This window comes from Bos taurus, chromosome 17 (genome assembly GCF_002263795.3).
Source record: "Bos taurus isolate L1 Dominette 01449 registration number 42190680 breed Hereford chromosome 17, ARS-UCD2.0, whole genome shotgun sequence".
NCBI classification, from domain to species: Eukaryota; Metazoa; Chordata; class Mammalia; order Artiodactyla; family Bovidae; genus Bos; species Bos taurus.
The window spans coordinates 64,602,243-64,629,511 of record NC_037344.1 but is presented as its reverse complement, the minus strand read 5'-3'; the positions used below and the strand labels follow the sequence as shown (position 1 = coordinate 64,629,511).

Sequence of the window (27,269 nt, the reverse complement as noted above, 5' to 3'; positions counted from 1 at the left end):
CTGAGACTTGCATTTCCCTGTCTTAAAAATGGGGCTCCTTATACCACCAGGGCGATGCAAGTGTTCAACGAGGCCATGTGTATTCAGCTTAGTTCCCAGCTAATAGCATGTTTGATGTGACTACAACTATCTAAGGGGGCTTCCCAGGTGGCACAATGGTAAAGAATCCACCTTCCAATGCAGGAGACACAGGAAGTGCAGGTTCAATCCCTGGGCCAGGAAGATCCCCTGGAGGAGGAAATGGCAACCCACTGCAGTCTTCTTGCCTGGAAGATTCCATGGACAGAGGAGCCTGGTGGGCTACAGTCCATGAGGTCACAAAAGAGTCAGACACGACTGAGAGAGCAAGCATAAGCATCTAACCATCATAGTAGCATTATTATTATTAGAAGAAGCATAGAATTGGGAGACTGAGTAACCTGGCTTTGATCTCACTCTGTCCTTAGCCAATTTTGTGATCCTGGAAGCCAGAGTGTCTCCCTGAACCAGCCGTGGCAGCTACTGCTCTTGGCTACTGTGAGGATTCAATGGATCCAAAGCACCCAGCCAGGAGCCTGGCATCTGTGGAGGCTCAATAAACACTACTACTACTACTACTAAGTCGCTTCAGTCGTGTCCGACTCTGTGCGACCCCACAGACGGCAGCCCACCAGGCTCCACCGTCCCTGGGATTCTCCAGGCAAGAACACTGGAGTGCGTTGCCATCTCCCTCTCCAACGCATGAAAGGGAAAAGTGAAAGTGAAGTCGCTCAGTCGTGTCCAACTCTTTGCGACCCCATGGACTGCAGCCCACCAGGCTCCTCCCTCCATGGGATTTTCCAGGCAAGAGTACTGGAGTGGGGTGCCATTGCCTTCTAGTAGAGTCTAAAGAGAGAAGGGGAGCCCCCTTATTTCTGAAAGGCCAGCATCTCTTTGTCCTGGCACCTGAGTTGGCATCCAGCTAACTGAGTTGTTTGGTTAAATGAAGATTTGTGCACACCACTTCCGGCCTCCCATCTCATTGCTATAAACCTTAGCTCAAACGGGCTTCCCTTGTGGCTCAGCTGGTAAAGAATATGCCTGCAATGAGGGAGACCTGGGTTCGGTCCCTAGGTTGGGAAGATCCCCTGGAGAGAGGAAAGGCTACCCTCTCCAGTATTCTGGCCTGGAGAATTCCATGGACTTTCACTTTTGCTCAAACACCTGACTCCCCTGCCCGTCCTTGCCTTGTATGGCACATTCTCTGAGCATCACTGAAACTTCCTTGGGGCAACCGATGAAATGGGGCTTCACCTCTGTGCATCCTGGGCCATGGGATGGGAGGCCACGGGACACCAGTGGCTTTTGGGGATGTGACGATTCTTCATTTGGAGGGTGGAGGGCCGTCCTGTACAGAAGAGAATCTGCATAGTCTAACCTCCTCCTTATCATTTACATGTGGGGAAGCTGAGGCCAGGACCACAGCACCCACCACCATCGCTTCTCCCCAGCCTGGAATGAGAGGTGGGGAAGTGGAGGAGATGGGGCTGGATAGCAGGAGTCTGCAGCATGCTCCGGATAGTAGTCATTTAACCCAATTCCAGATGTCATCTCAGCTTGCTAGATTTCCCTCCACCATGAACAACTTCAGGCTCCAGGGTGCCAGGTGGTAGGGATAATCACTAGGGTGCCTTTGACAGCTGAGATTTAAAATTTTCGTTCCTAGACTCCCTCCCCCTCCTCCACCATCCTTCTGCCCGAGGAGTAATTTCATATCTTTTTCTCTGCACTTAAATATAGGTATGCTAAAAAAAAAAGGTGGGGGTTGGTGGTGGGGAGGTGCTTACCAGTAGATAGACCCAGATACAGACATAGATGGAAATATACGATTTTTGCAGCTTGCTTCACTTGCCCCAAGGGTTAGCATCATGTTTCTGAGATAATCCTCAGCACGTTTTTGCTGACAGTGGGTCTTCAATATTGCCATACAACCTCCCTTTCTAAGTCCTGTCTCTCTCATTTGTCACATGAGAGATTGCTATGGACCTTGCAGAGTTCTCAAGAAGGTAAAATGATATGGCATTTGCAAAGTTCTCAGAAGGGTGGATAACGCATAGAAGTCACCGACACCTAGTAGATCCTCACTAAATGGTTCCTACTTGCGTGCTCCTGGCTTGGATTCACTCGTCAACTGTGTCCTTTGTTTTCTGTGAAAGCTGTGCTTCTAGAAAAAAATGTATTCAACTCAAATTTGAGAACCACGGAACCCAATTTAAAATGGGCATCAATAAGCCTTTAGATAAATTTGACAGGGGCCACTTTTAATTGTTAAAATTTGTCTTTATTATATTAAAAAATAAATGTGCACTCTCAAAAAGGTTGGGAAAGAGGTTTACAGAAAAAAGGTAGAAATAAAAATTGTCTAGAATCCTATCCTGTCCGTCAGAGTTCTCCAGAGAAACAGAACCAGCAGGATATGTGGAAGTGTATAAATTAAGAGATTGGCTTAAGGAAGTGGCTCATGAAATTGTGGAGGTTGGCAGGCCTGACATCCAGAAGCTGAATTCCTTCTTCTCTGGAAAACCTCTTTTTTTTCCCCCCTCTCATTCTTTCAAATTACTAGACGCAGCTCACCCACATTTCAGAGGGAAAGTGTCCTCAAAGTCAGCTGACTATAGATATTAATCCATCTATAAAAAACTTTCTCAACACCTAGAACAGTGTCTGACCAAACAGCTGGGCACCACAGCCTCATAAGTTGACACAAAACTTAACCATCACACCTACTATTCAGAGATAACCCTCTAGGGATTTATATTGAGAGATAATTTGTGTACACAACTAACATTTTATAATAGGTGGAGTGTCATCTTTTCAGTTTTTATTTGGCATCCTATCTTGACTACATCTTTAGAGAGACGAAGCTCTCTCTAAAGTAGCCTTTAGCCTCCTTATTCTGTATGGGGCATGAATCCCACTGTGTCATCGTTCCACACATTATTTGTCCCACACTTCATTGTTGGACACTGAGGTTGTTTTCAGTCTTTCATGTGTTAGTTTAAATCATTTCTGCAAAGAGCGTTCTTACTGATAAATCTTTATGTCCATCTGTAGTGGATGCAAAAGGTGTTCACCCAAATCCTCTTTACCACCAGTAGCTCAAATCTGCCCCCTTGCCTGAAAAACAATCCTTGACCCAATAGCTTCCCAAATGACAGACGTTGAGGAGGGGTGGGCAGACAAGGCCAAGGTCAGAGCCTATTCCTTAAAGTGGAACCAACCTTGTGATGCCCCTTGCCCTCCAGGCTGAAGGTGGTACCCCGCCAAGGTCACATGCTTACTTAGCTCCTCTCCTCCTCTGTCCTGCTTCCTTCCCACCATTCTCCTGAGAGCACACCTTCAATAAAACACTGTATCAAGGTGTGCTTCAGGTAAACTCAGCTGAAGACAACAGCTGAGTATTGTTTTGAGGACAACTTTTATTAAAGAGGTAGCAATGGTCTCCAAATTTTCTACTATGTAGCTGGGATGCTTCCAGATTAGGGAATTAAAGGGAATCTCTCCAGTAAATCAGCCTCTTGTAGCACTGCATGGGGCAGACACTCTTGAGGTACCAAGTGTCTCCCCTAAAGCCCAGGATAAGGGGGCAGAGCACCCCAGTGCTGGAAGAAAGAGTGGGAGGACCCTGGACCCCTTGGCTTCCCTCCATCTCAAATGCCCAACCCTCTCCTGAGATCATGAAAATCCTCCATAGCATCTAAGTTACCACCACCAAGGATGTGAAAGTGAGACGCAGGAAAGGTGGCAAAGAAAAGGGGATTGGATGGCCCAGCAAGAACATCTCAGCAACCCAGGTTGTGGACAGAGATGCTAGGGCTGAGGATATTCTTGGAATTTTCTAGCTCACGATTCTCCATCATGTCCTTGCCTCCACTGGGCGTCAGTTCATCAGTGCTTCCTTCAGAAGGTGGTTCTCCCAGCCTGCATCTGACTGTTCCTTTTCCCCTTGGCTCTCCAGATGGAAGTGCAGTCTTCCGAGGCTGCTTCCGCAGGCCTGACAACCTCTCCCTGGCCTTGCCCGTGACTGCCGCCATGCCCAACATGTCTGTGGACAAGTGTGTGGACCTCTGCACGGAGAAGGTGAGCCTGCTTCTGCACACGGAATTCCAGGGACCAGCCCCGGCTGATCCAGGGTACTCGAAGGAGAGACGGCATCGGCGAGGGTCAGGATACGATAGTTTCAATTAGATATTAATTAGAGATATAAAGAGTACTAGAATAAGGATAGCTCAGTAGGAAAATTCAGTGGAGAAAAGAGGCTGAGTAGCTTGGTTTACGCGGGGGACCAATAAAACTTCAAGACAAGAAGCTTGCACCACTTACGTAGGCCGCAGGCGTCCTTCCGTTCTCCCGAAGGAGAGGAGACACTGAGGCCTCCCCGGTCGGATCTTAGAAGCCCAGGCAAAATTAGTAAGCTTGGTGGGTTCCGCGCTCCAGATGGAGACTCAGCCGGAGGGAGAGAGAGACATGGGGAGACCAGTATTTTGAGAAACTGATCCCAATTCTTTATTTTCCAGAGTCTGTTTTTATACACTAAGATGTTATACAAAAGTCACGTGGGGACAGCAGTCCTGACTTTTATTAAAGTCAGGTGCTTCACACAAATGTATACAGAGGTCTTAGGGGTGTTACATCATCTTCTGGCCAGGGGGGCCTGCTGACAATTTACGACCCTCTCCTTGTGACAGCGGTCAGTCAATCAGGACACTTATTTCTCCAGGGCTGATTATTCTCAAAACAGACGCCACCCAAGTAAAGTTACACTCCTACAGGGTGAGGGTGTAGTGGGTTTTAGTTAAGGAAAGAATTTACTTAGCCTAAGGTCTAACGTGATTAATATCAAAGGTCAATTCTATATATTCATTAATGTGTGTAAGGGCAGGGGATATGGAGACTTAGCAACAAACATTGGCTCAGCAAATGAAAAACCCTTCACCAACACAATTTCTAATTAGCCCATTATACTTATACTAATAGTTTTCTAACTTTTCTAAGGAACCTGTTTTTAGAAGGTTTAAAGCATCTCGTGCCTCTCATGGTTGGGAGGCTGTGAGCAATCACATGTGGCCGGACGAGCCTGTCAGGCAGGCCAGAGAACCTTCAGAGGAGTTTGTAGGTTAAAACACTCTTGCCACACCCAAGAGTTTTTATTGACTGGAGCTCTAGGTTAACTCCTTCTCCGAAAGAGGTGGTGGGGGACAGCCCCCCGTAAAGTCAGAGGTGTAGGTAAGAGCACAAAGTAGTAAAGTAGGCAGGCTCTGGTTATGGGGTAGACGCTCGAGGATTTCCAGGGGGACTCCTGAGGCTCGATCCCGCCTTTGCGTATGTCGAGCCTCCTTCCTCATGACCTTTGCCATGGGCGGAGTACCTCACTCTGGCCCCCAACAGTGAGCCTGCTTCTGCACACGGAATTCCAGGGAGGGTGGTGCAGGGCAGCTGGAGAAGTGAGATGCTTGGCTGGGGGAGCAGCCACCTGGCTGCTCTGAGGAAGGTTGTGACTGTGACATGTGACACAGGAGGGGAATGTGGATCCAAAGGCTGGGAGTTATGCAGGTTCCGTTTCTTTCCCTCAGAGGAAGTGTGTTTGTTCTAATAGTGAGGACTGCTCAGGAGTGAGGGTGACGTGTGGACTGGGCCTAGAAGCAGGTGTCGAGGATTGCCAGGTAAAGCCCAGGACAATCCCACTTTGGACGAGAGTGAATTCCCCATCGCTGGAGGTATCCAAGCAGAGGCAGGGCAGGTGTGGCATCAAGAACTTCGGGTACTGGATAGCAGTTGGACTGGATGATCCAACTGGATGGTCCTTTCTCAGCCTGAGATCCCTGATGGATGGCTGACTGTTTATCCTTCTTCCCAAATCAGACAGGGAACTCCACAAGAGTAGAGGCTATGCCTAAAACATTTTGTGACCACTCTTGATACCCAGCATGGAGCTAAGCTCATCACTGGCATCCAGTGATATTTGAGAAGCTCCCTCCATCATTCAAGGTGAGCTAATTATATGAGGGTCCACAGGAGAACCCCCCTTCCCCACCGCAAGAGGTTACCCATTTCATTCATCCTCTCAGCTACTATTTGATGAGAACCTCCCTTGTGCCAGGCCCTTGTGCTCAATGCGGGGAGCACAAAGTCAATGAGATGTGGTCTTTATCCTCAGTGATGCTGGCATTGGCTGGGGGCCGCTTTGTGGCTCCTCCTGGGTGCTCAGCCTACACCCCAGCTCCTGAATGCTCCCACCTGTTCTGAGTCATCCTGTTTGGCCATTTCTTTCATTAAGGCTCCTAATTCACAAAGCACCTTTCAGAAAGATCAAGAGGCAGCAACATTGTAGACACTGCCACTTACTGAGCCCCTCCGTGCACCCCTCTATCCCATGGGTCACACAGCTTACCTCTCACAACAAGGCTAGGAACTGGGAATTTTCCTCCCCATTTCACAGATGATAAAACCAAGGCTCAGACAGGTCAGAAGTCACTTCCCAAGCTCACAGCACAAGCAAGTGGCAGAATGGGTTCAGACACCAAATCTATGGTCTTGACTTCTGAGCTGTCCCTGGAGACTCCATGGGCTTCCTAGGTGCGCTAGTGGTAAAGAACCCACCTGCCAATGCAGGAGACATAAGAGATGCAGGTTCAGTCCTTGAGTTGGGATGATCCCCTGGAGGAGGGCATGGCAACCCACTCCAGGATTCTTGCCTGGAGAATCCCATGGACAGGGGAGCCTGGCTGGCTATGGTCCATAGGGTCACAAACAGTCAGACACAACTGAAGCGACTTAGCACCAATGCAGTCAGAGACCCCCACAGTGAGGCTTTCAGGAACTCTTCAAGGTCCAGGAGCCATTCAAGGGCAGCCAGGTAACTTCAGGTCACCAAGCATTTCCTGAGTGCTTGCTCTGCTCCCTGGAGGCCTCCTGGAAGGTCAGGGGTGCTGTTCATAAGATTAAAAAAGATTTGACCATCTTTTGGTCCAGCTTTCTCTCTTGGGCAGGAATCCCCCTCCCATGGTCTCCCCTCCAGGTGGACATCCATCTGTCCTGAGGGCCCAAGGGGAAACTACAGATCAGCTAGTGGTGAGGGACAAACAGGAGACAGTGAGGTCACAGGGCAAACCAGTGTGGAAAGTGTCCTGCTGTACACAGAACGGGAGGGAAGGGAAGGTGTGGGCAGGCTGTGGGGGTGTGTGGGGTACAGGAAGGCCCTGCTGCAAGCCTCCCTCTTCTATTTTCCCCTAATGTCCTTGGAGGGGCCACAGGAGAAAACTGGAGGGGATTAGGTGGACAGGGGTCCAAAGCTGCTTGTGCCAAGTGGTGATGGGTCTGAGACTTAGGGGGTCAGAGGGGGCTTCAGTATGTGTCACCGGCTAGAAAACAGCCTCCATCACGGCCCAGGCTCAGCCATCTGCCTCCCAGCCCCATCTCTCTGATCTTAGGCTAGGTGCTGTAGCTCAGATTCAGTATCTGAGAAAGAAACCAGACCTACCATGGCCAAGCTCACGGGATCCAGCCCCAGAGGTATGACCTTGGTTTGTCAGCAGATTATTCGTGGACCAGCTACCAGGGAGAATTCGGCTCCATGGGTCTGAGCAAATTGGACAAAGGACAGTCTGTTGCCCTCCAAATCTCAGGTCCAGCCTGCTCCCACTTAGCTCTTCCAAAGAGCAATTAAAGCAATTAGGAGCCTCTCACCAAGGGTCAGACACGACTTAGCGACTGAATCACAACTCCCAGCGAAGACAGTGGTTACGCATGGGTAACAACATCCTCTTTGGCTTAAAAGAACAGTTTCAGACAGCTTTTCCCAAAACATGGGCTTCATACCATGGTCAGCCCCGGAAGATTGACTGGGGAGTAATTCATGGCCATGAGAAAAATTTTCCTTTTTCAGTTTTCTTTCAGGTCCTCCAGGAGAAAGCTACTTCTCAGTGCTGCAATGGCTTTAACGCCTCTCTCCACTACACTAATCTCCCTTTTGCAGGAAAATGGAGTTGACCCCAGGGAGTTCTTGGCAGGCAGAGTGCCTAGTTAGAATTTAATCACATGGTTTTGTTTCCATAGTTTTAGGGTCCACAGTATGAAAATATATGAAAATGCTATTTCTCGACCAGGACTACTTTTGAGAGTGATAGAAAAAAGAAGTTCCCTTTGAAATCTGAGTCTCAAAGCATGACTTGAAATTTGTGTCTCAAAAGGAAACAGTTACATGTGCGTGCTCACGCATGCATGTTCAGTCATGTCCAACTCTTTGCGACCCTGTGGACTGTAGCCCTCCAGGCTCCTCTGTCCATGGGCTATTTTCAGGTGAGAATACTGGAGCAGGTTGCCATTTCCTCCTCTAGGGGACCTTCCCAACCCAGGGATCGAACCCAAGTCTGCTTCTCCTGCGTTGGCAGGAGGATTCTTTACCACTTGTACCACTTGGGAAAACAAAAAGTAAAACTATGTGGGGCGATGGGCATGCTAATTAGTTTCACTGTGGTGATTATTTCACAGTGTATGCATATATCAAAACATCAAGGCATACGCCTTAAATAAATGCCATTTTTATCTGTCAATTATAGCTCAAGAAAGCTGGAAAATATAATAGTACAGGAAGTACGCAGACAGGACAGAATCTTCCTAGTGAAGCTTGGGGACCCTCGAGTCAGGGAGGGTGATGGAGAAGGCGGTGGTTGGAACACAAATCCTGTTTGCATCCAGAGTCCAGGCTGCCTGGGGATTCAGTGATTTTCTTCCCTTCCTCTCTCACGTCATCCCCAGGAGTACCCGCTGGCAGCCCTTGCGGGCACTGCCTGCCACTGTGGCTTCCCCACCACTCGGTTCCCCCTCCACGAGAGAGAGGACGAGCAGCTCTGTGCCCAGAAGTGCAGTGCGGAGGAGTTCGAGAGCTGCGGGACCCCCAGTTACTTCATCGTGTACCAGACGCAGGTCCAAGGTAAGCCAGCACCCCCCCAGAAGCTCTCCCAGCGGCCACCTGCCACCCAGAGGTGCTCCAGCCAGCCCATCAGCAGGCTAGGGGGCAGAGGGCAGAGGCAGGGCTAGCGGGCGTGGCCAGGCTTGGAGACCCTGGAGGGGAAGCACAGGGAGGGCCCTTGGCAAGCGGGATGGTTCTGGAGACCTTCCTCTGCAGCCCTCACACTGAGCACCCCCTTGGTGTCTCTTCCTGTAAAGGCGGCAGAGAGATTGAGCGAAAAGACATCTGAACTGGGAGTGGGAGACTTGGGTCTTCAACACAGACCTCCAGCCAGATCACTCACATGATCCTGGGCAAGTCATTTCTCCTTTCTGGGCCTCGGTTTCTCCATCTGTAAAATGAAGCTGTAGATTGTTGGCCTTCCAGTTCTAGGAGCCTGCAAATTTATAATTTTTTCTTCTTTTTCTCCATCTTACTCATCCTTTCTACTTTCTCCCTTTGCCAGTAGAACCCACACCTAATGTTTATCTCCTCTTCCACCTCCTGGGGGTACCAGGCAGTGATGATGATGGTGATGATGGTGATGGTGGTGATGATGGTGATGGTGGTGATGGTGATGGTGATGATGGTGGTGATGATGGTGGTGACAATGGTGATGATGATGGTGGTGATGATAGTGATGATGATGGTGGTGATGATGGTGATGGTGATGATGATGCTGATGGTCATGATGATGGTGATGCTGATTATGGTGATGGTGGTGATGGTGGTGACAATGGTGATGATGATGGTGGTGATGATAGTGATGATGGTGGTGGTGATAATGGTGATGGTGATGATGATGCTGATGGTCCTGATGATGGTGAAGCTGATTATGGGGATGATGATGATGGTGATGATAGTGATGATGATGGTGGTGACAATGGTGATGATGATGGTGATGCTGATTATGGGGATGATGGTGATGATGATGGTGGTGGTGGTGATGATAGTGATGGTGATGATGGTGGTGATGATGGTGATGGTGATGATAGTGATGGTGATAATGATGGTGATGATGGCGGTGGTGATGGCACTTAGGGACTTTCTTTGTTCCAGACTCATTGTTGAATCCTTTGCATGCATTTTCTCACTGATTGCCCTCAGCTTTCCTATGAGGCAGGAACAGTCATTATGCCTCCTTTACAGGTAGAGAAACTGAGACTCAGAACAGGACTTACCTGAGGTCATGGAGTTTATAAAATTTCTAGATGAAAATCTTTTCTCCTGCTAGAGGCATGATGAAGGGTGAGTGGCACTTGGAAAGGTAACTTGTTGGGGTGCTCGGCCCAGAGAAAACCTGCGAAGGAGTACTCCAACGTCTGAGAACACTCTCCACCTATACGTGTCAGCCTGTGCCAAGCCTCATCTCATTTAATTATAGAAGGCCCACAGTAAGCCTATGATCAGGGCAGTATCATCCCCATTTTACAGATGGGAGAACCAAGATTCAGAGGGCTTGAGAACTGGCCACAATCACACATCTGCAAGAGTGGTTTGCTCTCAGGTTTCTGACTCCAAAGGCCATGCTAGAAACCTCTGACCACAGGGCGAAGGACACTCCGCACACCCTCTGAAGCCTGGAGAACTAACAAAACACCACTGGGCTAGACTTCCTCTTCATCTCCCAGGACTCTAGCCCATGTACAGTTGGGCAGGTTGAGCACTGCGCAAGCACAGCCTGAAGGAAGAGTGATGCTTGAGCGCTAGCCTGTGCTCTGCCCGTTGTGCTGTGCACTCCGGACGACAGTGCATCTGCTCAGGGGAGGCAGGGGTACCTTAATCTGATTTGCACAAAGGTGCTGTAAGAGCTAGCGGCAGCCCCAGCAGCAGGCTGCCCCTGTGTGGCCTGATGTGGGGTAGTGGCGGCCAACTGCGGCTTCCTCCCTGGCAGCTGATCCTGCTAAGAGCTCAGCGAGCAGGAATGTATTTAGCCAGGGTGGCCTCTAGCTTTATTTACACTCCAGTCAGGAAGGATGAGCTTTTGTTAGTTTCCAGGAAGTGTTGGATAGTCTGTACAGAACTGTGTAGCTACAGGTTGGGGGAAGGGTCACACTCAGCTTAATTATCCTGTGACCAGGAGCAGCCTTGATGGGAACAGGACACCGGAGTCTACTCAGTAGCCTCTGACTGACAGGTTGCTCATTCCCAGGCCACTACTGCTCTCAGTTTCCCACATCGCACTTGCAGGCCCCGCACCCGAGGGAGGTTTGAGAGTCACGTAGTTCATGAGGCCACCAAGAGCATGGTCCACGAAGACTGCCATTTATTGAGCACCACTGTGTGCCAGGGACTATCTGAGCTCTTTAGACTGAATTAACTCATCTAATGCTCACAACAGTCCAATGACATAGGTACTGTGATTATCACCGTTTTACAAACACGGCAACTCAGCACAGAGAGGCTGAAGAGCTCGGCCAGGGCCACACAGCTAGGACAGAGCAGAGCTGGGATTCAGACCGAGGCGACCTGGGTCCTGAGCCTGCACTCCTAATCTCAGCTTCTCAACATGCCCTGCGCATGCTCCCCGTGCATTGTCCGTCTGATCCTGTAAGGTTTACTTTACAAGTGAGGAAACCGAGGCTCAGGGAGGTGAAAAGCCTTGCTCAACATCGCACAGCTAGGCCACAATCATCCTGGACTGCGGCCAGGCCTGTCTGGTTCCGACTATGTACTACACAGCCTCCAGCATTTGTTTTGATTTGTGGAGCTTAAGAACCAAATACACTTCCTTTTTAATGCTGAAAATAAGCACCTTTACTTCGCCTCCCAGACAGTAGTTAAATGGAGACTTCTATTTTCAGGGGAAATTGAGGGGCCCAGTTCTTTCTCTCTCCCAACATTTTATTATGAAAAAAATGTCAAAGCTCCAGAAAAAAAAAAAAATGGGAAGAGTTACACAGTGAACATGCTAGACTTATCCTACAGATTTTACATTTCTCAACGTTATGGTCTGTTCACTTTCTCATGCATCTCTTCATTTCTCCATCCCTCAATTTTTCTTCCTGGATGCATTTCAAAGTAGTTGCAACATGATTACATTTCAGTCCTCATATCACTAATTGTAACTCAATATTTGCTTATGGTTTTTCAAAGTAACATTTACATAGAGCAAAATGCACAAATTTTGAGTGTACTGTTCAATGCCAACTGGGTCCTATCAAATCCACACCCTGTCAAAATTATAGAACATAACCACGCTCCAGAAAGTTTTGTATCTAGGCTCCTTTTTTGCAATATGTTCCCATGAAAACTATTCCCAGACACCTGCTTGGCTTGATAAAGATGCTTTTCCACTTGTTTGTTTTCCCAAAGTCTGCTGTCCTCTGAACAAACAGATTAAATGTGCATGGCAGGGGAAGAGAGCTGGTCTCTGGCTAGTAGCATCATTACAAAGAGCTCACAGTGTGTGAGCCCTGTGTTCACACTCAATACCTGTTCTCTCTTCTGACCTTCCTGAGAACCCCAGGATGTCCCATGTTACAGGTGAGAAAGCTGAGGTTTATTCAGATCCATCATTTTTCCAAGGATACCTACCCAGCAAGGAGGTGGCAGAATTGGAATTTAAGTTTAGGAATTCAGACTTTCCCCTTGAAGGGCTCTTTTGAGAAAGCAGTGTGGCTTGTGATGAGACTTCGATAATGGCAGCTAATACAGAACAGGAAAGACCAGGGTACCATCTTGGAAGGATTCTAAGGGCAAGATGATGGCGGGTAGCAGATGCTGCCATGTTAACAAAGCAAGGGAAGGCTGGATTGAATGGTGGATGGTCACTGGTGACTTTACCAGAAGCTGATTCTGTGCACTGAGCAGAGCAGAGCCAGGAGGAGCCCCATGAAACGGTGGAAGGAGGAAATGGGATGGGGGGTGGACAACTCTGCCAAAAGTGAGACTGAATGGGGTGTGGAGTGAAAGTGTTAGTCACTGAGTTGTGTCTGACTCTTTGAGACCCCATGGTCTGTAGCCCACCAGGCTCCTCTGTCCATGGGATTCTTCAGGCAAGAATACTGGAGTGGGTTGCCATGCCCTTCTCCAGGGCATCTTCCCGACCCAGGGATCGAACTCAGGTCTCCCGCATTACAGGCAGATTCTTTACTGTTTGAGCCACCCGGGAAGCCATGGGGGTGCAGAGAGAGAGTGCTTACTGGAGGGGGACTTTTATTTTTAACGATGGAGCTATTTGTTCATGTTTGAATGCTAATAATCAAGTCAGCTGAAAGAGAGAGAGAGAAGACATAGGGAAAATAGATGGGAGTTATGAGCTGGGGGAGGAGAAAGGAGATGGAACAGACGCTAGAGCAGGGGTCACTCCCTTCTTCCCAGAAAGTGGGGGCATAGGGGAGGAGAGAGGCTGAGAGAGCAGGCTTGGGGCTCAAGGGGCAGGAGAGCCGGGGCAGGGGAGGGAGGGGGGCTTGCCTGCCGTGACTTTATGGTAAGGATTGAGGTCGTCGGTCCAGGCTGAAGAAGCAGTGGTAGGGCCAAAAATTCAGGATTCTTTCCTCTTCCTTTTCCATTGCCGAATCTCCTTTGCTGGGCCATCACCTATAAAAAAAAAAAAATCACCACTGTGACCTCTTAGCTCCAGGAGGGGCTGCAGTGGGAGATGCCGAGACATAACACTTTGCATCAGCCCTGACGGTCGTGGCTGAGGGACCAGCGCCCCTGACACTGCCCAGTCAGGCAGGAGCAGAGCACAGATGGGCCCGGTGCTGGCAGGTGCGGAGGTTGGAAGGGAGAGCGGGTGGGTGGCAGGAGCCCCGGAGGGTGCAAGGGCCAGGCTGCACAGAGCTTGGAGGTCCAGGTGAAAACCTTGGCCTGGGCCCCATGCAGATGGCTGCCATGTGTGGGTTTTAACCTGGAGGAAAGCGTGGGGGTGATAAGACAGAGCCTCACTGTTCAGGTGAGAAACTGAGGTTGGTGAGAAGGCTCGTCCTCCTGGCTGGCTTTTATTGAACCCCTACTGTGTGTGCATCCTTCTTTCATATATTATCTCATAACCCTGTTCCCATTTCCAGATAAGGAGATGACCGGCTCGCAAAGCACCAGCTCTCACAGCTGGAAAGTGGCAGGGTTGAGACTCACACCCTGTCCCTTCTGGACAGTCTCCTTCCGATCGGCCCCTGCCCCTGACCCCTGTCTGTGCCCTGCCCTCTGCAGACAACCGCTGCATGGATAGACGGTTCCTCCCAGCCAAATCCAAGCAGCTCATTGCTCTGGCCAGCTTCCCGGGAGCCGGCAACACGTGGGCTCGCCACCTGATCGAGCTGGCCACAGGCTTCTACACTGGCAGCTACTACTTTGATGGTTCTCTGTACAACAAAGGTGAGGAGGCACGGGGGAATGGGGACCTGACCCCCTAGAAGGACATGGGAGTACCCCTTTCTAAGCACCTACTGTATGCCACTCAGCTCTCCCAGGCATGTTGTTTGAGACCTACTATGTGCTTGGTGAGCTTCCCTGATGGCTCAGATGGTAAAGAATCTGCCTGCAATGCTGGAGACCTAGGATCGATCCTTGGGTCAGGAATATCCCCTGGAGAAGGGAGGGCTCCCCACTCCAGTATTCTTGCCTGAAAAATCCCATGGACAGAGGAGCCTGGCGGGCTACAATCCATGGGGTCACAAAGAGTCAGACATGACTGAGGGACTAACACTTTCACATGCTTAGTATCTTCCCTTCACTTCACATCCCACAAACATTTCCTGAGATCATGTCGTTGGTATCTCACCTGCATCCGTTTATCAAGCACCTACTATGTGTCTGGGACCTTCCTTCCATTTAAGTCATTCCTTGAGCTCTTACTGTATGCTGGGCACCTCATGCGGGAAACTGAGGCCCAAAAGGCAACAGGATATCCCAAATCACTCATTGAGTTGGAAACACAGCCAGTATCTTGAAAGCCTAGTACATTAGCATTCTAATTGGCTTTGAACAGACCACCCAAATGCCTTGGCTCTCACGGGCACAAGAGGCCGAAATGGTGAAGAGCATAGTCTTGGGCGGCATCGTGGCTTGGGTTTGAACCTTAGCTCTGCCTCTTGCCAGCTCTGTAACTTGGGAAAGTTATTTCATGTCTCTGGGACTCGATTTCCTTATCTATCAAATAAAACCCTCATAGGATTACTGACAGGATCAAGGTGTCTACGACATGTAAAGGGCTTAGAGCAGTGTCCGGCACAGAGCTGGTGCTCTAGAAGCCCCCACAGGCTACCCAGAACTTCTTTCAGTTCCTCAGCTTTTGAAATGAAAACCTGATCAGGTCCCTCCTTCCTTTTGTGTTAAACCTTCCAAGGACTGTTTAGTCTTTCTGGTCCAGTGGTGGTGTGAGTGGTAAAGAGCCCAGCTGCCAGTGCAGGAGACAGAAGAGAAGCAGGTTCGATCCCTGAGTTGAGAGGATCCCCTGCCGGAGGGCACGGAACACAACCCCATATTCTTGCCTGGAGAACCCCATGCACAGAGGAGCCTGGCAGGCTAGGGCTACAGTCCATGGGATCGTAAAGAGTCAGACACGGCTGAAGCGACTCAGCACAGACTTAACTCATCATCACAACCCCCACAGCCCTCTCTGGCCTTATGCTCCCCTCTCGCCCTCTGCTGTCCTGTACCAATCGCTCATGTGTGACACACTTCTTCCCGTCCTCCACAGGACCTTTGACTGGCTCTTCTCACCTGGGATGGTAAACTCTTCCCCATCCTTCAGTTCTCAGCCTAAGAACCTCCTTGCCCCAGGAAGCCTTTCTGGATGGTGCCTGACTGGGTCAGTGATCTTGGCCAGGCTGGCTGGGCCGCTCAGCTCCAGACTGCAGGTTGGGCCCATGTCTGTTCCGTGGGTCTCTCACCCTCTAGGACCAACAGCTTTCCAGGGCGTGTCCCTCTCGCAGTGACAGCAGAAACACATGCGTGTGCTGCGCTCAGTGTGCTTAGTCATGTCTGACTCTTGCGACCCCGTGGACTGCAGCCCTGCAGGCTCCTCTGTCCATGGAATTCTCCAGGCAAGAATACTGGAGCGGGTTGCCGTTTCTTTCAACGGGGAATCTTCCCGACCCAGGGATGGAACCTGTGTCTCTTGCATCTCCTGCCTTGGCGGGGGGGATTCTTTACCACTGAGCCACCTGGGATGCCCCCAAAATACACACAAGTGAACAGAAACGTGCTGGGTCCTGAGACATTGGCCAAGACCCATTTCCGTCCCCAGTCCATTGGCCAAAGCAAGCCATACGGCCATTCCCAGCATCAGTGGGGTGGAAATGCGGACTTTTCCCTAAGGGGAACCCTCAGGTAGATCATGTCAGGGCCCCCATCATGGCACCTGGGTGTGAATACTCCTCTTCTGCAGTCCTACCCAGGGCAGTGACTTTACATCCATGTCACTATTTGAATAGTCTGGCTCTCAAGAACTGTGACCCCTGGATGCTTTTGCAAGTCATTTTCTCCCCCGCTCCCTGGCACATAGTAGGCGCTCAATAAACATGCGAGTGACTGAATGAGTGGACGAGTGAATGTCTGAGGATCCTGGAGGTGGCCCGGGACGGGGTGGGGCAGGCCTCCTGTCTCCCCCAGCTCACTGCCGTGTCCCCTGGCCCCCTCCCCGGCTGCGGGAAGGGTTCAAAGGTGAGCGGGACCATTGGCGCAGTGGGAGGACCATCTGCATCAAGACACATGAGAGTGGCCAGAAGGAGATTGAGGCCTTCGACGCGGCCATCCTGCTCATCCGCAACCCCTACAAGGCCCTCATGGCGGAGTTCAACCGCAAGTACGGCGGACACATTGGCTTTGCTGCCCACGCCCACTGGAAGGGCAAAGGTACCACTTGGGAGTGGGGGCCGGGCGCCGGGGTGCCAAGGGCAATGCGAGGGACCAGGGCTGTCTCCTGCCAGGGATCCAGGAGGGCACCCTTGAGGGCATGTGTGAGGTCCCAGGTCCAACTTAGAGCTCAGAAGGTATGCCTCCCACATGCCACCCAGCCCACGAGCATCACCCTCTGTGAGCCAGGCTGTTATCATGGCATAGAGGTTAGGGGTTGGGCTCTGGAGCAAGACTCCCTGAGTTCAAATTCCAACTCCACTACTTCCAGAAAAGGCTCCTTCGCCTCCATGAACTTGGATTGTCCAGTTTATAAAGTGGAAGTGATAAAACTCAAGAAGTCAGCCCTTTAGAAGCACTCAATACACCCTCATGTAATTGATAATGGGATCTATTGGAGAAGGGAATGGTAGCCCACTCCAACATTCTTGCCTGGAGAATCCCTCAGACAGAGGAGCCTGGGAGGCCCCAGTCCATGAGGTCGCAAAAAGTCAGACACAACTGAGCAGCTTTCATTTTTTCCCACACTGATTCAAAGCAGGTTCCAGACCTTTTCCTGGGAATCAAGAGACCTGCACCCATGTCAGTGGCAGAGTGGCCATGAGGTCATCTGTGAGCTCCTGTGAGCGTCATTCCAATAAGCCCTCCCAGCAGAGGTTAAGTGACTTGCCCTTGGTCACAGCTGGAAAGTCACACTGTCAGTCTCCAAGGGCTGAACTTCATTAAGATGATCTGAGCTTAGTGTTCATCTCTGGTGCTCAGGAGATTCCAGAATGGGAGAATGTCTCTGTGCAGAGCAGTGGCCCCACCGTAGTGGGGGAGAGCTCCAAAGTCAAAACCCCTCAACCCCCCGTATCAGTTATCACCCATGTCTCCATTACTGTAATGACAGTCACCTCAGTGTTTGTAAACTCCCACAGTTAACCCTGTGCTGTGGATGGGGCAAGCTAAGTTCAGGGAGGTTGAAGGCGCTGTTCCCGAAAGTGGTGGAGCAGGGGTTTGAACCCAGGGACCACTGAGCTACAATAAAGAATTGATCAGAACGTCCATGGCCACAAATCCTCCCACACAGAGCCCCTGATGCTGAGTAGGTGGTATAAACGTGAGCCCTCCCCGCCTCATTCAGCCTTGAGGAACCAAGCTGCTGCAGCCTTTAACCCCGAGGGTGTTTCCCACTCCCTCCAAACCTTCCCCATGCCCCCGCCGCCCCCTGACAGCTGCTCCACATTCCAGCCCCTCCCCAGAGAAAACCAGAGCAGACAGGATGACATTAACCCAGCCAATCACACTCAGCACTGATGTCATCGATGAAAACCCTTGGGCCTGCCTGACCAACTGTGTGTGCCCTGGCTTCCCAGTTTGCTCAGGGGCTTGTCTATCCTTTCCCCTGCCGACCCACTCCCTCAGTGGGTGACATTTGTTCCCAAGGGGTAAAAAGGTCTCTGAATTATTTATTTGTAGAACAATCAAAAATGAACATTATTGTGGCCAGGCTGAGAAGCCCTCAGGCACCAATGGCAGGATCCTGCTCCAGGAGCAGATGCTCTGCTTGCTGAACGGCAAAGGACCCAGGAGGTCGCTGTACCCAGGGGTCCTCATCCCCACCAGCACATCTGAATCCCAGGAGGAGCATGGGAAAATCCCAGTGCTCAGACCACACACTGGACCGCTACAGGGGTGGAGCCTGGATATCTGTATTTTTTAAAGCAGTCTCCAGGCAGGCAAATTGATTCATTCTCCCTGTGGCTCAGATGGTTTAGCGTCTGCCTGCAATGCAGGAGACCCAGGTTCGATCCCTGGGTCAGGAAGATCCCCTAGAGAAGGAAATGGCAACCCACTCCAGTACTTTTGCCTGAAAATCTCCATGGACTGTCGCCTTAGGAGCCTGGTAGGCGATAGTCCACAGAGTCGCAAACAGTAGGACACAACTGAGTGACTTCACTTTCACTTTCACTGTTAATGGGGAAGATGAGGCCCAAAGAGAGATAGGGGCCTGGCAGGATCACTCAGGCACGTGATGGCAAAACTAGACCCAGCTCTCCACCTCCCAGTAATCCTGAAAGTGAAAGAATTAGTCGCTCAGTCTTGTCCGACAACTCTTTTGCAATCCCATAGACTGTAGCCCACCAGGCTCCTCTGTCCGTGAAATTCTCCAGGCAAGAACACTGGAGTGGGTTGCTATTCCTTTCTCCAGGGGATCTCCTGGGTGTGATCCCTGGGTCTCCTGCACTGCAGGCAGCTTCTTTTACCATCTGAGCCACCAAGGAAGCCGACTGCTCCAAATAAGAAGTGTGGGACTCACTTGGGAAAGCTCACATGGGACCAGGCACTTAGCAGTCTTTATCTCATTTAAGTCTTCTAATTCCCTGGGAGGTAAGAAGGGCCGCCACCACCACTGGTAGCAGAAAGGCATCCCAGGAAGGGAGCAGGTCACGTGTCTCAGGTGCCAGGAGTTGACTGAGCTGAGATTCAAACCCAGGCATTAGCCACCAGACTCTCTTACCCTGGGGTGTGTCTGACCTGGTGCATTCAAAGCTTCCCCTCTTCTGGCATAACCCGTCCTCTCAGGTTCAGGCAATTCCTAATTCCCAGGAGCCACCTTCCCTCTTCTTCCCTATTCAGGATGACTGGGAGCTTTAAAACCAGAGATAAGGGAGACATCAGGAGAGGCTGAGCCCAGAGGCTGCAGGGGACGGGGAGTGTGGGGCACACGTCCTGCACTGGGGGGCCTGGGCCCCCTCGTTAGTCTGGGACGGTGCTTCCTTCCAGACCTCACCCAGGGCTTCAAGTGCTCTGCCTGAGTGCCTTCCCCAAAGAGCCCCCTCCTCACGGCCCCCACTCTGCCCAGTCCTCCCATTTTCATTAACATCCGACCCCTGGAGGCACTTGAGTTTGAGACCCATGCTTTAGAGTCCTTGTTCCAGCAGCATCAGTATCACTTGGGAATTAGGAACACAGATCCTCAGGTTCCATCTCAGGCTTCCTGGATCAGAACTCGCATTTTCACAAGAGTCCTTTCAGAAGCTTCACGTGCACTTTAGAGTTTGAGGATCATTGCTTCAGGACGCCATCGGCCTAGAATGTGAGGGTCACTCCCACCTAAGAGGTCAGCCACCTGCTGAGCATGTCCACCCCACCCTGCCCGTGCCCCTTCCCGGTTACAGCTGGGGCGAGGCTCCTGTCACCCCCCCACCCACCCACCCCCAGCTTTTGGTTCCATAACATTAATTTTACGATCTCCCTGGAGTGAGTCCAAAGCAAAGTTTTATGTGATATGATTACACAAGGTGAATTGTCCTGGATCTGTTTAATGAAACAGAGACCATGTTTAATGATTCCGTGGGGAATTAAATACAGTTAAGCCATTAATCAGGCCCCGGTTCCTCCCATCAACAAGATGAAGCAGAGAGTGGTCAGCCCATGTCCTGCCAGGCCCACGTGAAGAGCAGTTCCGGCGGAACCAGCATTCATTACCAGTGGTCCGTGGCGTAGCATGACTTTATTACCCAATTTGAAGGCAGCCATTAATTACCGGGAATCCTGAGCTAATTGTGGGCTTTTGTTTTTCGTTTTTGTTCTTCTTTCCAGTGAAGTCATTCAGGAGCTTCAAGTGAGGTATCTCTGCTATAAGAAAGGGTGTGGAGGGAGCACATATCTGCTGCCCATAAAGGACTGGCCACGTGGGGCATCTCAGAGATGCTGGGTACCAACATCAGGACTATGGTAGCCATGGGACTTCCGTGGTATCCCAGTGGTTAAGGCTTCACACTTTCACTGCAGGGGGGTTGAGTTTGATCCCTGGTCAGGGAATCTAGGATTCCACATGCCATGCGGCCAAAAAAATGACAATAATTGTGGCCAACATTTATCCAGCACTTCCTGTGTCTCAGGTCTGGTGGCAGGGTCTGCAAGTCTTATTCCAGTTCCGTTTGTACAGGGGGAGGTTTTAGCAAGGCTTCCATTGTGAAGATGGGTAAACTGAGGCTCAAGGACAGTGCTTGGCGTCCCAAGGTCACACAGCCAATATGAACGCTGGCAATCTGACTTCAAAGTCATCTGTGAACAAACCCGGTGTCTTAGACGACACCTGAAGGTGAGGTGAGTGTTTGTAGACTAGGATCTGGGGCGCAAAGAACACTGGAGATGCGCAGATTAGGTGCTCTTAAAGGGTTTGCCAGGAGGGCAGGAGCCAGGCTCAGTCTGGGATAGATGCAAGTTCGAATCCTGCCACGGATGCCCACTATGTGGGCTGGGGCAGGTGGCTGCATGTCTCAGAGCCTCCCTTGTTCCCGTGTATATAAAGGAGCTGGTAATTCCTCCTCTCTAGGCTTCTTGTGTGCACTGCCCAAGACAGGGCCTGCGAAGTGCCTGGCACAGCCCCCCAGCTCACAGTAGGTGTTCAAGCAATGTACATTCCCACCCCAGGGAGGTTTGGAATCCACATCTCCCTCCCACTGCATCCAAGGCCAGAGCCATCCCCTGGGGGACCCAGACCATCATGTAGATGTACCTTTCCTTTTCCTAAGGCCCACTCTCCAGGGACCTCTTGAGATGGTCGCAAGCCTGGAAGTCCAGATATGTGGGCTGCTGGGTGACCGATCATCATCCCCGTCCCCCTGGTCTTCTGCCATGGGAGCGGCAGTTGTCCTGAATCTCCAGGGATGCTGTGAGATGATGCAGGAGCAGGGAAACGCTTCCGCAAAATAAGGAAAGCAGACTATACACATGCTAGATTTTTTCCTAATCACACAGATACATCTGGTTTTAACCCATTATAACAGTAAGGGCCCAATTATCTAGATACATTGTAAATAATCTATTTGAAGGCTAAAAAAAAATACCTCTGTCATCAGCATAAATATTTTCCAAGCAGCCATGGTGTTCCAGGGAGACACTGGGGGAGCAGGAGCCTCGCCACAGATTCTGATGTGCTCTGCAAAGAAAGAGGAACCCTTAATCACATCGCCACTTGGCTGCTGGGAATTTCAATTTAGTTCAACAACCATTTATTAAGCCCCTGCTGGGTGTAAGGCAGTGGGAGGGAGTGGGGGGTGAGGCTTTTGTTTTCTGGGAAAGATGGGGGCCTGGAATCAGGCAGGCCTGGTCTGGATGGTGCTTCCCAGCTATGTGACCTTGGGCAAATTACTTCACCTCTCTGAGCCTCCATTTCCTCACTGGTGACAAATGAAGAATAGTCTTTTCCTTTCTGGGTAGTCACTATGATTAAATGAGATAAGGGGTGTCCATCATCCATCAGGGGTGAGGATTTAGTTATGAAGGACCAGCTGGGCTCCCCAGCCCAGCTTGGGAAACTTGCTGACCCTCCTTCAATAAAGAGATTCCTCTGGAAGATGCAGGGTGGCACTGCCCCTGTGAGAAGTCCTGGGTTCCCGAGGGTTCCTTCAGGGTTCCTGAGGACCAACCCTTTGACTACTATCCAGCTGGGGCTCAGAATTGAGGCTGCAAATCCCCTTCTCTGTTCCCAGCATCCTTTATGATCCCCCTCTTGGGTTCCCCTTGAGCACAGTTTCAGCAGCTCCAGGGGCTGGCTGGCTGGCTGTCTCTTTGAGGTCTTCTCCAGGGAATTTCCCACATTCTGTTGTAGCCTGTCTTTGGAGCCAGGAGATCCCAAACAAACATTCCCAGTCTTGGTGACAATCCATCCTGTGCTTTTACCGTGGCAAGGAAATGAACAGCACAGAGGAACAGTGTGTGATACTTCAATAAAAAGCAAAGAGAGAATGAATTGGATAGAAAGGTGTCAAGATGACAATGTAAATTTGTTGTTGTTCAGTCACTAAGTTGTATCTGACTCTTTGTGAACCCATGGACTGCAGCACGCCAGGCTTGCCTGTCCTTCACGATCTCCCTGAGTTTGCTCAAACTTGTGCCCATTGAGTCAGTGATATCAGCCAACCATCTCATCCTCTGCTGCCCCCTTCTTCTCTTGCCCTCAATCTTGCCCAGCATCAGGGTCTTTTCCAATGAGTCAACTCTTCGCATCAGGTGGCCAAAGTACTGGAGCTTCAGCTTCAGTACCAGTCCTTCCAGTGAATATTCAGGGTTGACACTGTAAATAATCCGACTTAAACCATGGCCTCAGCCCAGAGGAGGTGCCTGGCTGAGCCTAGGAAATCAGGGAAGATGGCATCTCACCTAAGAACAGAATAATCACGGTGGTAATGATAACCAGCGTTTACTGAGCTTCTACAGGGTACAAGGAGCCATGCTAAAAACTTTGTATGCTTTTTCCAGTTCTCTTTACAAAAGCCCTGTTACTACCCTGTGAAAAGAATTGTTACTACACAGGATAGCTATTCCTACATGGGATAACTTGGTAGATAAAAGCCCAGACTTTGAAACCAGACTATTTGGTTTCAAATCCCAGCTCAGCCAGTTTTTCGCTGTGTGACCTTTAGCAAGTTCCTTAACCTCTCTGTGCCTCAGTTCCCCCCTTCTGTTAAATGAAGAAAACGAGGATGCCTGCCTCACAGGGTTGTTGTGAGGAATATGTGAATTGATAGCTATATTAGTATATCACTGCATGTTAAAATATGGGCTTCCCAGGTGGCTCGGCGGTAAAGAATTTGCCTGCTGATGGGGGAGATGCAGGCTCAATCCCTGGGTCGGGAAGATTTCCTGGAGAAGGAAATGGCAACCCACTGCAGTATTCTTGCCTGGAAATCTCGTGGACAGATGAGCCTGGTGGGCTACCGTCCTTGGGGTCACAAAAAGAGTCGGACACAACTGAGCGACTGAGCACGCCTGCCTGTTAAAATATAGAAACAGAGTAGCAAAGATTTATATGTCTGTGCCTGGTGTGGCCTAAGCCCCAGACAGATGTCTTGGGTCTCCCCAAAGAGCAGGAAGGACTAAGACTGTTCCAGGCAGAAGCAGCAGCCCGGAGGCGGGAGGCGGGGGGCGAGTCTGGCTGTTTCAGGGCTCAGCGGTGGTGGTGGAGCGTAGGCAGCGCACGCACGTCGGGCCCACGCGTCCCCTCTCTGTCCATGCAGAGTGGCCGGAGTTCGTGAGGAACTACGCCCCGTGGTGGGCCACTCACACGCTGGACTGGCTCAAGTTCGGCAAGAAGGTGCTGGTGGTGCACTTTGAGGACCTGAAGCGCGACCTCTTCGTCCAGCTGGGCCGCATGGTGGGCCTCCTGGGTGTGGCCGTCAGAGAGGACCGGCTGCTGTGCGTGGAGAGCCAGAAAGACGGCAACTTCAAGCGCTCGGGGCTTCGCAAGCTGGAGTACGACCCCTACACGGCGGACATGCAGAGGACCATCTCCGCCTACATCAAGACGGTGGACGCGGCGCTCCGGGGGAGGAACCTCACGGGCGTGCCTGACGACTACTACCCCAGATGATGGATGATCAGACCGGGGCAGGGGGCGGGCCGTTCAGACCCAGCAGGCCCCAGGGCGCTCCGGGCCCCTGGGGAGCCCCACCCGCCAGTCCACTCTTCCGTGTAGGTAGGGACCATCCCCTTGGCCTAGCGTTGGCCTCCAATGAGTTTCCCGCATGACGAAGGAGGCTCAAGGGAAGAGATGGTGCAGGCACCTCCCACCGACTCGCAACCGCCCCACCCCACCCCTTGGAGATGGAGGGGTGGCCGGTTTGGGGAGTTCCCGCCGCCTGGACCCTGCTCTGTCTCCGGTGTCCCTGCCCCCCGCACCTGTGGGAAAGAGGGCTCCTGGGTGTCCCAGAGATCGGGGTTCCTCACCACGGGTGTGGAGGATCCTGGCACAGAGCTAAAGGGAATGGCCCAGACTCGCCCCCATGCTGGGCTGAGCGCTCTAGCCGCCCCGTCCTTCCCCACCCAGGAAGCACGGTGACAGGGTTTATCTGGGCCACTTCTGTCGGCAGGAAGATTGCTGGGAGGTTTCTCCATGGGCTTAGGTTTCTGACATTCTGTGGGTCAGAGAGGCCCTGGCTCTCAGGGTAGGTTAACTGGGGCCACCGGGTGGGGTCACAGGCATCTGGAGCCCCCACGTGGCGTGTCCACTTCGGGACCTGGGATTCTGCCCTTTCCTCACCCGCTGTATCCAGGAGGTGACCCGCTTCCAGGGGTGACACCTCTCTCCACCGTGGGGTCCCACGCATTGATCTGACACTGCCCTTCCGACCCCTACCAGCGGGTCCTCTGCTGTCCAGGCGGGAGAACACGCGTGCCCCAAATCACATGACCTGTGACCGAGAGAGAGCCCCACAACCTTCCCAGACCAGTGACCCCCGCTTTGGTCGTAGTCCAGGGGGGCTCTTTAAGGAAAGGGGTGATGGGATGGTTCCTCGTGTCCGTACAGACGCTGCTCTTTCGATGCTGAGACGTCCAACCAAAGGACTGGGTGGCTGATCATCCGTCTTAGAAAGCATCAAGTTCCAGGATTCCCTCTCTCCCCTCACCTTGGGCACCCGTGGTTTCGCATCCGGCCCACACCTGCATACCTGCACCACCACCCCCCACCATGTAGATGCAAAAGCCATAGGTCACAGCTCCTTGCTGTTCTGTCTGGAACAACCCCCCCAAGCAGCCCCCTCTGAAGCCTTGGGGTGCAGGTAAATGCTCATTCCCAAATAGCCAAGAGACTATGGAGAAGGCGAGTGTAAAGAGATATATTTTTCTAAGAGGAATATTACTCATACATTCCACCCCCTTGGAACCCGGCCACGCAAAGAGAAGGGCTGGGGGATCGGACCCGTTGTCCTCATCCCTGAGCCTCTCATCTTTAGGATTCGGGCCACCCCAGGGCCCGGCCAGGGGCTCTGAATGTATTTTGTACCAAATTTCTTTTCCCCAGGCAAATTTCTAGTCTTCTTTCTCGAAGCATCAGAGGGCTTGGCCTCCCCACCCTGTAAGAGGTCAGCTCTCTCTCTGGGAGACTCTGGGTCCAAGACCTGGGCCATTTCTTTGCCGGTGGTCTCTTCAGGCCACCAGCCTCTATCTGAAGACTCCTCAGGTCAACACCATCATTAAAAGCAAGTTTGTTGATAATTCTACCACGTGATGGAGTGTCATGTAAGGCAAGGTGACAAATGGGATGTTTTTTCTTCTGTGTGTGTGTGTATGTGTATGTGTGTGTGTATGAAACAGGAATGTTCTGGGTGCGTCATTGCTCTTGTGTCTGTGCAGCTGTAAAGAACTGTGTGTCTTGGTGTTCAGAACTGTCTCTGCCTCTGTGTTCAGCCGCCCTTCTGTGTGGGGAGACTGCACCCCACCAGCTGGCGTGATGACCGCCCCATGTCTGGTGTGTCTGTGTGCCCCCTTCTCCAAACCCCGACCCTTGGGGAGGAAGGAGAGCGTGGTGGTCCAGCGGTCCCCAGGGCCCGGGACATGCCCGGCCTGCAAGCTGGGACCCCGGGTTCCCACCCCGCTGTCTCCCCCAGCGCGTTGTGACTCCAGGACCCAAGGAGAAGCATCAGGGCCTGCACCTGCTGATGGCGGGATTGCCTCCTGATTTCTCCAGGAACCCCGAGGCTGCTACAAACATCCCTGGTAGACAGTGTGGGCAGGAGGAAAGGATGGGGAGGCCGAGGGGCTGCCAGGGCAAGGTCCTTCAGGAACCAGCTCCTTTCCTTCCTTCCCCGTCTCTCTTGCACTGGTGTCCTTTGTCCTCATCCCTGACCCCTCACCCTTTTTCCTTATTACGCTTGCCTCCTGCTCTCAATTTCTCTCTTTGTGGTCTTTTTTATTTCCTCGAGATGCACATTAAACCTCTTTTCTTTTTGTCTTTCTCCTCTCTGTCTCTTCCTCCCTGCCCCCATCCCTGAACCAGTCTCTGACTGCATTCTCTTTGTTTTGATTTCTGCTTCTCTTTGTCCATGTGTCTCTGCGTCTCTCGGTCTCTGTCTTTGCCTGTCTCTTGTTCCCTCTCTCTCTCTCCCTCTCCACCTCTGTTGTCCTCTCCTCCCTCCTCCCCCTCATCTTCCTGGAGAGTGGGGGCGACTCAGTGGGATCCAGACACAGTGAGACAAATGCTACCCGGCCCGGTAACCACGGAAGTGGTTTCCTTAGCAACAGAAGCTGCAGGCACGCGCTCCACTGCCCCGTCCCTTAGCTATGACAGTAAGTACTGAGAGGGTGGGGGACAAGCCTGGAGATGAGGAAGTCAGTAAAGACACTGCTGTATGGGTCCTCTTGAGAGGGGACAGTGGTCAGAGATAAGCACTTTAGGGACATTCAAAACTATGAGAGGTGGAGGGGCTGTGGGGTCAGAGGCAGAGTGGAGACAGCTAGGGAAGCAGTCCACAGGACCTGGGGACAGACTGAATACATGGGGCGGGGGGCAGGCAAAGGGACACCAAGATTCTGTCTGAGCATCTTCAGAAGGAGGGCTTTTGAGGTGCAGAACAGAGGGCAGAGGAGCAGGTGGGGGAGGGGGAATGGTAAGCTCCTTGTCCCCAAGAGTGCACCATCCAGTTGGGGTGACATCGCGGGAGGGGAGGTGGAAACAGACACAGAAATATCTCACATGATTCGCCCTATAAACTGGCAACACGGA

General features: G+C 51.5%; 1 protein-coding gene across 6 annotated transcripts in view; it reads left to right on the top strand.

The window, feature by feature from the left end:
* WSCD2 (WSC domain containing 2) overlaps positions 1-25,767 on the top strand; it is a 133,404-nt gene extending 107,637 nt beyond the window's left edge. For all 6 annotated transcript variants that reach the window (XM_024977796.2, XM_059876409.1, XM_002694610.7 and 3 more), the window contains 5 exons: positions 3,977-4,098; positions 8,776-8,950; positions 14,126-14,290; positions 16,571-16,771; positions 23,785-25,767. In XM_024977796.2, coding sequence (XP_024833564.1) covers positions 3,977-4,098; positions 8,776-8,950; positions 14,126-14,290; positions 16,571-16,771; positions 23,785-24,137 — 1,016 coding nt within the window. In that variant the 3' untranslated portion in view covers positions 24,138-25,767. The remainder of the gene's footprint in view (positions 1-3,976; positions 4,099-8,775; positions 8,951-14,125; positions 14,291-16,570; positions 16,772-23,784) is intronic.
* Positions 25,768-27,269: the final 1,502 nt, after the last annotated feature.